Source organism: Pagrus pagrus (assembly GCF_965226575.1).
Source record: "Pagrus pagrus genome assembly, chromosome: 22".
Lineage (NCBI taxonomy): Eukaryota > Metazoa > Chordata > Actinopteri > Spariformes > Sparidae > Pagrus > Pagrus pagrus.
In genome coordinates, this window is record NC_140204.1 from 9205623 (window position 1) to 9217775 (window position 12153).

The 12153-nt window shown below is 41.3% G+C and overlaps 1 protein-coding gene across 2 annotated transcripts in view; it reads right to left on the minus strand.

Annotated features, from left to right (window-relative positions):
- Positions 1–3595: 3595 nt before the first annotated feature.
- Positions 3596–12153, minus strand: part of col25a1 (collagen type XXV alpha 1 chain) — a 145849-nt gene continuing 137291 nt past the window's right edge. The window contains exons 30-39 of one of the 2 annotated variants that reach the window (XM_084343787.1): positions 11155–11235; positions 10748–10783; positions 10151–10204; positions 9963–10016; positions 9531–9557; positions 8642–8695; positions 6707–6793; positions 6284–6361; positions 4567–4605; positions 3596–3949 (exon numbers count right to left, since the gene is read on the minus strand). In XM_084343787.1, coding sequence (XP_084199913.1) covers positions 3947–3949; positions 4567–4605; positions 6284–6361; positions 6707–6793; positions 8642–8695; positions 9531–9557; positions 9963–10016; positions 10151–10204; positions 10748–10783; positions 11155–11235 — 513 coding nt within the window. In that variant the 3' untranslated portion in view covers positions 3596–3946. The remainder of the gene's footprint in view (positions 3950–4566; positions 4606–6283; positions 6362–6706; positions 6794–8641; positions 8696–9530; positions 9558–9962; positions 10017–10150; positions 10205–10747; positions 10784–11154; positions 11236–12153) is intronic. The other variant, XM_084343786.1, reaches the window with a different exon arrangement.

The following is a 12153-nucleotide window of genomic DNA, read 5'->3' on the forward strand; positions in this document are numbered from 1 at the left end:
AATAAAGTAGTGTGTGAACACAAGGGTCTTCAAAGAAAATGTCAATCGGTTCTGGATGGTATGTGGCAAAATAGTTATATTCCAGTAAGGCTGTGGTGCATCGGAGGGTACAGATGTGTTCTGATAAAAGACCGTCAGCGTTATGCAGAGTGTGAATTCGTCAAATATCCGACACCAGCACTTTTAATCTGATAGCGTGGTGTGGCCCATGGCTGTGTGCTACCGTTTCAAAAGAGGAAAACTTGACTCGGGGCTTTTCTGCAGCCCGTCAGTGAGTCATTTCGGAGCGCCTCCTCAGCTTCGCTAATACCGATATGGAATAAATGTTTTGGCACTTCTGCTAATAGCAGAATATACAAAATGTGACACAAGGAAACACAACAATCAAACAAACAAAAACAAAAAAAAAATCAATCCAATAAAAAAAAAAGAAATCAATTAAAAAAATTAGCTGCTCATGCTAAAGATACAGCAATTTGTGAAAACAAATACTGTAACAAAGGCTGGAAATCAAAACACAAAATTTAAAAAAACAAACAATTTAGTAAATATAAGTAATGGAAATAACGTTAAAACATGGGTGGAGGGACAGTATTTGAGGGAACCAATCAAAAGTTGATATTTTAATGAAAGCTGTGTACTTTTTGTCTCTTTGTCTTCTGGTAAATAAACATTTTCTTTCCAGGTAGTGGTATACAGGGTAGCACGACTGAGCAAATGGAGCTATAGAAATCACAGCGCCGTGATAATTCAGCTGCATTTGATGCTACGCACATTAACCAAAGTATAAATTGCACTTCTTGTCAAATGAGCACACATTTTTAACAGTACATTAATAATCCACTATACATATATCAAACTACATTCAATGTAAAGAGAGAGAGAGAGACAGAGAGAGAGAGAGAGAAGAGAGAGAGCGTGATAAAAAGCTGTGATGTTTAACTGTTACGCAGTTGCATTGGCTGGGCCTGTCAACATTCAGGCCATCAGTACGTTGTTGTCATAGTTCGCCTTTTTCGACACACAAAATTAAATAAAAGCAGATGTGTTTTCGTTGTAAGGCTGAATGAAATGCACAGAGAAAAACAACACTGGTCTGTAGTTTGTAAATGTCCACCTTCCCTCACACTGCACCATTTGCATAACGTTTCTGCGACGCCAAAGATTCTTCGTGATACCAACGGAGACGCAGCGGAAACTGACATCGAAACGAGTGAAAGGAATGCTGTTCAGAACCACAATGCCTTCATTTAAGAAATCATAGAAAAATAAATAATGTACCACTTAAAATACTGAGACAAATACACAAATATATGCACAAAAAAAACTTTAAATTGTTACATACATAAAAAAAAAACCAAAAAAAAAACCCAACAACAATAAAGAAACCTGTTGTGTAGTTCTTGCCACTGGTAGAGCGCATCAACTGAGCTGCTGTTGACCTGCTATCAGATAGCACCAATATAATCTATACAGATGTGCATCCATTTCTTCAGAACGGTGAGATGAGCTGTACAATCAGACAGAAACCATACGGGAACGAGTCGTCTTCGATCCACCTGTGGTTGCTGCTACATCACAACAAAAATGTTGGTTTTTCCACATCAATCATTCATGCATATTTCTAACGTCAAAGAAAAGAAGGATCACCTCGCATAGCACCGACTATGTCAGAAGGCAATGTGAATATAAGAAACGTGAAAATGTGAATAAACTACGGCGACCCACTGCTCCGCTTCTTTGCTCCATCTGATAGGGAATGTGACATAACTGGCCGTGTCAGACTGTGGTGTGTCGATGGAAGTTTACCAATTTGCTGTGTCAGTCAATTTTTAGCTTTTGTTGCACTGTAATACGTGTTTTCCGTATGTTTAAGACAATACATGAGGTGTGAAAAAAAAGCAGTGTAATGCAACTGTTTAACACGGTCTGCCTTAAAGCTGCACTGTGTAGTTTTGGGGAAGACTTTTTAACGTTTGTTCCAAAACAAATTATATAAACAAACTCTCTTTGTTTTCATGACTGAATAAACAAACTGACCTTAAAGGACGACACAGTTTCATACTGTTTTACTTTGTTTATATGTGGCAGACCCTGCCACTTTTCCAGCTTCAAACAGTGTTCTGACCTTATTTTCCTCTGAGAACAGCTTGTTTATTCAGTTATCGACAAAAAATAATATTTCTGGGTTTGTATTATTACCTCATTAATATTATGAGTTTGAATTTCTTCTCCAAAACTACACGGTGCCCCTTTAATCTGTAATACTGTATGTTCAGCTTGTGATACACTCGCTCAAACCGATGCTTATTTTCAATATTTAAGAAATCCATGAGTAATAAAGTGTGTACATGCAGTGAATTGACAACACTGTACAATAAACATCCCGCACAAGGAGTCCAGAATGAACAAGTAGCATATCTGTTACAACGCTGGACGCGTTCTGCACCAACAACGAGCTTCTTCAAAACCACGAGCAACATCACAGGCTGTACAGTCGTGACGGATGCAATCTCACTGTGAAGCTACATGCTATTTCATTAACATCCTGTAAAAAAAAACAAAAAAACAATTCATATGAAAAACAGTGCGCAATGTGTGTCTTTTTTCGAAGCTTACCCATCTGAAACAAACAGCATTCCGATAATTCAAAAGATGATATAAAGTTGTACATTTCTGATAAAGGAATGAATAAAAGCTTGAGGCACCAAAGGCTATTATACACAAAATATAAACAATGTTAAAGAATGCCAGCAAAAAAACAAAAATAAAGAAAGAAAAAAACAAAACGTGACTGCATTCTGTTGACGCTCTCAGTAGACCTACAAGAAGCGTTGCCTGTCAGGAGAGGCGGACGCTCCAGGTGAGCACGTCATCGATGAGACTCTCCTGCAGAATCCATTCCCGTGCTCAGAGGGAAGTGGGGAGGATCCCCCAGGCAGGCCTGTCCCACCTCGAATCCACGTGAGCCTGATTTGTTTTCCTGTCAGTGCAGCGAGCCCGCTAAGTTCTCCCCTCGTGTCCGGGAGACGTGTGGCTGTTGGGGGGTGGTGGAGGGCGCCACACTGACAAGGACGATGATGCCGAGCCGCGTGAGTGCAACAAGTGACCACCCGCTGATATCATACCCTCTTGCAGGCAACACCAAAATAAAGCAACAATAACCAACAGCTTTACTTTCAGTGGGGGTTTTCAGGCTACCAGCCATGGCGTGACTCCCTTGGGAAGATTAAAGGAAAGCAAAAATTACTAATTCAGAGCTCTGGGGTTGTTGTTTGTTTTATGTTAGTGTTGTTTTTCTTTTCTGCAGAAGCCATGACGCAACCACAAAACAGTGACATGTATGTACAATACATATAAATATAGTTTCAGTATACTACTCATGCTTTTGCAGGGTCAGGGGTGCAATGTTCTGTTCGGCACAGTCTTTTTTTCTTTTTTTTTTTAGTCTTTTAGAAAATGGTGCTGCATGAATGGGCGGTGAGCTTGTTGAGACGAGACAACACAGAACACCTAGCGTTTGGTGTTAGAGAGCCAGTCCAGATCCTCCCGCAACTCCTCCACTTCCTCCTCCTCCTCCTCCTCCTCCTCCTCCTCTCCACGTCTCCCTTTCACCCCCCGTGAATCTGGCCGGGGCTGCGACGCTCCAGTCTGAGCCATGCAAAGACTGCAGAGACAAGTTCTGGCGGCGCCAGCCGAGGATCTGAACTCCACCACGATGTGGATGTGAGAGAGCGGGACACACACGTTTTGTTTTTGTTTTTTTTTCCACACGGTGATGTGAGTAGAAGCAGCTTAGGGACGGTTATCTCTTTTTGTGTCATCGTACACATAGACTTCTTTTCTTTTAGACTTTTTTTTTTTTTTTTTTTAATCCATTAAAAAAACTATAAATACCATAAAAGAAGCATTATTTACAAACTCCATGCGTTTCGGGTTAGAGCGATCACTGCAAGAAAAACACAGGAGAGAGAAGGACATGAGGATGGGACGCGTCGTCACATTGTTTCACGGCTTGAGATGTACAATCTGGTTCGACCCACACTTGTTATGACTTATTGAACAGGAAACCCATGCAGACATAGAGAAGCTGAAACCCACATGAAGACAAATGAACTGACATGGAGGGAGCAAAATATTAGGAGCACTTCTCACGTCTGATTCCCTTTTACACACCTAAATGCGAATTAAGGATATGGATACTTCACTGTAGCTTTAAAGGGCAAGTTCACGTTAAAATCAAGATGCTTTTTATCCATCTAGCTTGTTTTGGTGTGAGATCTGCCGTCTGCCTTCTCTCCAGTATACCTTGGTGTGAGCAGTTTCATGTAGGAGCTGTTGTCTTTCAACAGTATCACCACCAGACTTGGGGAGTAACGGAGTACATTTAACAGGATTACGTAATCAGGATACATGAAAAATGTAACTGTCGCAAAAGTAAGGTATTAGAACTGAAACAAGGTGGATCGGTACGTTTCTATTTTGGATATGGCCTTTTATATTTTGCTCCCTCTGTAGCTGCTACACTGAACTCTGTCATAGCACTCAGTTATACACTTGTCTTACCTTCTGCCAGCAGCCAGGCATTGGTAATCCATCTGGGCCCTGTTTAGAGGAGAGCAGCGGGGAAGGAAAAACAACTATGAGGACTGAAACAGGGATACTTGTTGTTAAAGCAAGAACACACAACAAATGTCAGTGTTTTGGATATGCACGACAGAAATGAATAAACAGTTTCCAGACAAACTGCCAAACTGAGTCAAATCAAACTTTGCATCAAAGCAGAACCAAGTAAGGAGTCATCAGAAAGCTTCTCTTAAAGGTGCAGTATGTAACTTGTTTTTTGCAACAATATTAGTCACAATGCATGTTCACCCCACCATAACTCAAAATACAAGATGGGTTTGCTTAAATGTTTACACCACAGATATAAATATATGGCTTTAAAGTTCATCTAAAGGTCTCGCAAGCTGCTAGAGGCCTGTAAAAAAGTTACATGATGCACCTTTAACCACATGAATTAAACTATTTCTTTTGTTTTTTAAATGGTGATTACAAACTATTACTAACTATAGTGATTACTGTGAAAAAGATCTGTATCAGTGTCTAGTTCAGGGAAGGAAATGTCAGAGTGCAAACTGCACAAACTTCCTTGATTAATTGCACTTAATGTGAAATTTAGTTCTTTAAATGGATCTTTATGTGAGAGGGACTTAACCTGCACGTCCTGGAGACAGAAAAAAGTGTGAATATGAAACCAATGCTCAGATTTTAATCAAACTTGACACTAAGTCTGCATCATTAATGCAGAAAACACTTTCCCTCCTGCCTCTGTGTTTTGAAAAATTCACGAAATATTACATCTTATGAGTCTCATTCATGCACGTAATACACAGCAAAAGATAAAGTAGCTCATGCACATTGATATGTTGATGATCCCACTCTCTGATTTTACTACAGTTGCCCCAAAGTTGAGATTCAGCACACTATAACAAAATCAGGGAGTCGTTCTTAAAACAAAGATATCGAGCTGGGTTGAGTACATGAATGTAGATGTAATTCAATGAGATGACATATGTGATACATGAATGTTTTCTGATTTCGTCGTCTACACAAAGCATCCAAAGTTAGTCCTACACCCTGACTTGTTCACCCACAGTGTTAGAACTCCCATGCGTTTTCACTGCATTGTTTCAGAAGCAAAAAGCATCATAGAAAACATGAAAAACAATCAGTTTCTCTTCTTGAATAGCTCTGGAGCAGCAACCAGTTTGATCTGCTGATTTTCTCTTTGTGTCACGGTCTGGCCCAATTGGTACAAAGGGGGAAAGGGGGGAGTTAACAGAGTAGAGGAGGAGGTCCGTGTGCTGGTAGCGGGGGCATCAGTAAAGTGTTAGCGTCGGGTTAAAAAGGTAACTGGGTCCATGGAGGAATCAGCTGGAAGGACGCAGGATTTAATCTTGCTTTCAGTTTTAATCGAGGAAATGGAAGGATTCAGTTAGAGGGATAGATTTAAGCATCAATTATATCGATAATCGTTATGTTTATTTGTATATTTCACCTGTAATGTACTATCTAAAAGAGGCTGCTTGCGGTCAGGAAGTTAGTAAGGTATAAATGTTGGTGCATGTTGTTTTCATAAATGGAAGAAATGTAGTTGCGATTAAAAATAAGGTGTTCATGATTCTCAGGCTCTCAGGTCATGCACGGTTTGCTTTCAGTGATGACTGAAGGTGAGCGGCATGCATGGGTAAGAGGTGGAGGAAGAAGAGAAATACTGTACCAATTGGCATGGGGCATCCAGCCCGTCCAGACCTGGCTGCCCTGGTTCCCCCTTTTCACCCTTAAATCCCCGGAAACCCTGTTTGCAAAGATGACCTAGGAGTGTTACTGGGAGAGAGGTGGACGACCCTTAACCCCCGCGTCCGTCCTGCTACGATGGACGCAAGGGCTGGGGACGAAGGAGGAGCTGCCCTGTGAGCTGGCTGATACCACGATCCGGCCAAAATGACATGTTTTTCAGCAGTTAATGGCATGTTTTTGTGTCTGGACTGCAGAGTTAAAGGAGAGTAATGGATTCTGTGTTTCAGGCTGCTGTGGTCTGGCGGAAGCTGGGTATCTGTTTAGCCACAGGGAGCTCATCCTTGCTCGGGACGACTGCTCTACACGGCTGGGAGGCGACTTCCAGCTCACAGTTGGGACATACCAATGGGCAGGGTGCATCTAATCCAGGGGCACCCTGTTCTCCTTTCTCGCCCTTAGGCCCTTTTTTGCCCTTCTTTCCCTTCTCCCCCTGTGGATACAATGATTTGGTAAAGTTAACATCATGTTTTTTTGAACATTTGGGACAGCACTGCTATTAGGAGGGGAGCGATTAAAAAGTGAGGCAGCGGCCCACGAAGGAGAAAGACACATGGTCAATGTTAGATAGGAAGGGAGTCTTAAAACATTCCTCGGGACAGGAGGAGGACAAAAAAGGGAAATAGTACAGGAGGAAGGAGTCAAAACAGAGCTAACTGCCAAAAGGGGTGTCAAGGGCACGAAGGATGAGAAAGAGTAGCAGGGAAAAAACCTCCAGAGGGACAGAATTAAATCTACTACACACTGGAAACGGTCAAACTGTATCCCTTCATGTTTGAGTGAGGCTAGATTCAGACCAAATCAGGTGGTCACAGGTGGAACCAGCATGCTAGTAGCATGACAACATAGCAGCGTGAACTTTCGGCAAACTGATCAGAGGAGCGGTGAAAGTTAAAGCACCACCCTGCGTCGTTTTGCTGCACCGCCTGATTTGGTCTGAATGTACCCTGTCTGCTTATGTCAACAAGAAATTAACAAATCAACATTGAAACAGCTCCAAATACACGATTCATAATATTATAATTGATATTTATATGGTTATCTGAAGTTTACGGAAGCCCTGAGAGGCAAGTGAGGAAAAAATACTTTTTCCACACCCTTTTTCCACATATGACATTATTTATTTTGTTTTTTCACCTTCCAAAATTTTATCCCACTTTATTCAAATGATCCTAGGAAAACTTTTTTTGACCTGCCAAAACCTTTTTCCCCAAATAGAAAATTGAATGCCAAAATGTATTTCTTCATTTTTTGCCTCTCAGAGCTTCTGTAGATTTTGAGATAACGAAGGTTATTTTTTGGTACTAAAGATTTAAAAAAAAAAAAAACGTAATATCACAGGAACACATCTGACCCCTCATCAGGTGAAGTGTGCAATTTGTATTCATGTATCTGAACTTTAAATGGTATGAATTTGCAGATAACTGTGCTTTTGTGTGCATGCAAGTGTTTTAGAAACTCATTAGTACTCATAACTCACAATGAAAATGCCTGTTCATAATGTTTCAGATTCACTGTTCACAGTTGTCGCTAAGAGAAAAGAAAGATCTACTCTGTGTTGGCAAATAGTTGGTTAATACAGACATTCGTAGAGTATTTGTGTAAAGTATGTTCATCTTGATGTACCGTGGAATGGGATACAGTTTCTCAATAACAGAAAACATCTAAGAAACACGTTGAGAGTGTTAGTGGGTGTGGAAACAGACAGATTTAGCACTGAAAGTTATAAACTACTGTAAACACAAGCAAGGAGGAGTTATCAACAGGCTCAAAGACACGTGGAGGAGAAATGTTTCAAGTGTATGTTCATGCATGGAAACAACAGAAACAGAACAAATGTGAATTTAAAGAGCCTGTTGTCAATGGACTTGTTCCGGTCTAAGATGTCGAAATCACTCATTCGATGCCTCACAATGAGATCTGACTTGTGACTTTTGGGAAATGAGATGAAAAAATCATTTAAAAGTGGAGAACAAAAGCTGGATTGAGTGGACTGAGGATGTTATTTTATGCAAAGGAGTTGTTACTCAGTTATTTAGTTGAAACTTATTGAGTTTATTCTTTAAAAAAGTAGAAATGCTACAAAACAGACTTGAATTAAGATAAAATTCCTTCCAACAACCATGTGCACTATCTTTACCCAGTGATTTTAAAATGAGGAGAAAACTAAACTTAGCATTAAAAAGTAGCGACACAAAACACCTTCCTATCGCTGTCCATTGACATCAGTCCTCTGTAGGGTTAAAGGGTTGACACGCCATAGTTTCCTCTCTACATCTACCTTTTCGCCTCTTTCCCCAACGTCGCCTGTCTCCCCCTTTAAGCCTGGCAACCCCTGCAAAAGCACAGCTCCACTTAAACACTAGTCACCGTGCGAAAGACACGAGAGCTGTTTCCGACAGAGCCGAAGAAAACACATCAGGATTTGCAGAGAGAAAGAGTGCTGAGAGTGTGAAGAGCCAGATAAGTTGAGAGGAAGAGAAAGTGGAGAGATGTGCAACAAGGAGGAAATCTTACCGCTGCTTTATTTGGTGTCTATAAATATTGTATTTTACCAACATGTCATTAGCTTTTAAATATAGGAAAACTCTGTAAAAGAGGCAAACGATTCGCCCAGAATCATTTGCAAACGTCTTAATTTGACATAAGGTTTGGGTCAAAAGCTTGAATTGGGACAAACCACTCAACTGTCGCTGATTAGCTAATTAGCACCAGATGTGGGGAAACACATGATATATACAAAGTAAACTTTTTTATATCTCGGTCACACTGGTTCAGCTGGATTGTAGTAAATCATGCTAACTTCAGCTCTACAGAATGTATTTCTATGTTACGATTAACTCTTGGTTGTATCTGATGATTAACGAGATAGGCCTCCCTTACATAATGTCACTCACAAGCTTTGGAAATGTATGATACTTGTGGGATGGGGTTAAAATAAGATGATAAACTGGGCTATTGCAAACAATAATGAGTTGTGCATGAGTTTGGTTTCTTTGTGTGTACAGAGCGTTGTCCCATCGAGCTGCTAATTAAATAATAATAATCATTTTTCCGTGCCTTTCACGACTTTTCTTCTATATTTAAAAGCTTTTTAGCCAACGACTCCTATAATGGAAGATGCCAATTGATTCTGAGGGAGAGAGAAAACTGAGCAAACAAAGACTTACATCCAAGCCGGGTGTTCCAGCAGCTCCCTGCAAATACAGAACATCAGTTGTATCGTCATTACGTAGCTTCACAGATACAGATCATGTTCAATACATGGGGACAGAAGTAAGCAGCAAACAAATTCTTCTTTCCCACCAAAAAACTATCAGAGACCATATTGGCCTTATGTGAGCGGATTGTAACATGACGTGAAAATCGAGACCTTCCTGCCGCTCTCTGTTGCCTTTTGCTCTTTAAGTTGTTTAAAGAGGCACTATGTAAGACTTTTAGTTGAAAATGTTCAAGAATGAACTAAAATCATCAACACAATGTGAATAAATAAGAGTTTAGACATAATGATGCTTACGTAGCTCCCAGTGCCTCTTTTCACTCTGCTAACAGAGAGCAACAGTAGCTAACGTTAACTAGCATAACATCCTCATCGTACTTACGGGTAGTCCGTAAGGTCCCCTTGGGCCTGGCTCGCCTTGTGCTCCTTTCTCACCCTGATAACAGAGGAATCACTGTTGCAGTCACATGAATTGTACAGTATACACTTAATATTAAATGAACCAACACTTAAAAACACCTGAAATGAAAGTTAAAACGTCAGGTATGAAAAAACTAAAAGTCAACTTACTATGTCACCCTTCGGCCCAGCTGGACCAGCTAGACCCGGAGGCCCATCCATGCCCTACAAAGAGTAGCGGTGTCATGGTGAGTTTATATCATTGGTCTACTGCACGTATTTCAAAATAAGACAAAACAGATAACAGATAGAAAGCAGAAAAAAAAAAAACTCATGTCTAGCATCCACTTTTGTACTCCCATCTGGTTTGACCTACACCCGGCACACAGAGCTGCTGCTAGTACACGTGCATAGGCCACAAAGGACGTTTACAACACCGCTGACACAGTTAATGTATGAGTGTGTGTTAATGCTGAGTTAATGCAACACGGGACAAAAAACGAGAGCCTTGAAATGCCTGCTGACACAGCGTTCTGCATGGTCGCTATCCTGAGAAGTCAACGCAGCGTGGCTTAATTCAACTCATGACGCTTAGATAAGATGTAAACATCCAACAAAAGCCGGTATAACTTTCTTTTGAGTCACAGTGAAATACAATAAAATGGGATGATGGTGGTAAAATACTTGAGGGAAAAGGGAGAGACTGCATGGAGGGAGAGAAGTAGGCAGAAGTTGGGTGGTGAAGCCTCTCGGTCACATGACACTCACCCTAATTCCGGGCTTGCCGTCCAAGCCGGAGGCTCCCTGTGTGGTTATGGAGGTATGAGTGACATGAACAAGGCGGGATTAGTACCAGATGAACACTGTTATTAGGACAGGTTGATGGCAGGGTTTACAACAACTAAATTACACTGTGTGTTACAGGGAGCTCGCAAAATAGTCAGCCCAGGCACATGGAAATGAGGACAGAGGATGGAGAAGGCCGTAGAGACACACGCACACGCACGCACACAGACGCACACACACAACGCATACACTCAAAACGTGTGCACTGATGCACAGCAAGAAGTTTAACAGGTCTAAAAATAGAAATGAGAGATTTCTATGAATGTCTGAGGAAATAAAGGACAGGGCTTTGTGGCTGGAGATATCCCATGGTGCACGGCCGTACTCACGGGGAGACCCAGTGGCCCGCGGTCCCCTTTGTGTCCTGGTTCCCCTCGAATGCCCTTCACACCGTGCAAACCAGGTTCCCCCTAGAAAAAAATGAAAGAAGTATTAAAGTTAGTTAGTTTATGAAGTTAGTTTGTTGTTATATTTATAGAAAATCCCCTAACATTCTGACTGCAATCAATAATTCAATGCTCTGACAAATAAATCCAGTTACTGTGACCGCTGCAGGCCTCTAATAAGCCCATCCAATCGTCTCATTCGGCCTGTATGAGACAATTGGACATGCTACCTGTCGACGTGCCTGCCTGCCAGCTGGACGGCAGCGAGAGCTACGGGGCAGTCTGGAGTCTGGCAGTGTCTGTACATGAGTTGTGGAGGAGCGGCTCTGAAGGCTGGAGGTGGGGTACTTTTAAAATGTAGCTTGCTTTTGTTGGTTTTCTAAAGTTTTCTTTTTTTTTCTAAAGTCAGCTCCAGCTTTAAGAGTCATTTCCTGGCAGTACTAAAAGGTGGGGTGGGCATTTCTGAGGAAAGAAAGTTGATTGTGAACTAACTTTCTCCAGAACTGCTCACCCCAACATTAAGTATCAAAAGTACAAGTAAATATCAAATAAATTTAGCTGTACTAGCAGAAAATGGAAATACTCCAGTACAAGAACCACTTCCTTCACTTCTTCCTGCCTGTCCAGAAAGTGCTTTCTCCTAACATCCCTCAAACATGCCATCATTCCTTTTGTGTCTTGTAACAAACAGACTTCCAGACTTCACTGCTGCTTTGTGTCTGTAAACCAAAGTAAACTCCTGTAATTGTTTATGTCTTGCATCTGGATCGTCCCTCATTACTCCTGAGCTCGTGTATGTTGTTAAACCAAATGGTACTCAGATGCCGTTGCGATGGAAAATCCCATCTAAAGGCTGATTAAAACTTCATGAGGAGCACTTGCTGCAGTAATGCCGTCAGTTTAGCACAAGGAAAAGCAAAGATGCATCAGCGACAGTCTAAC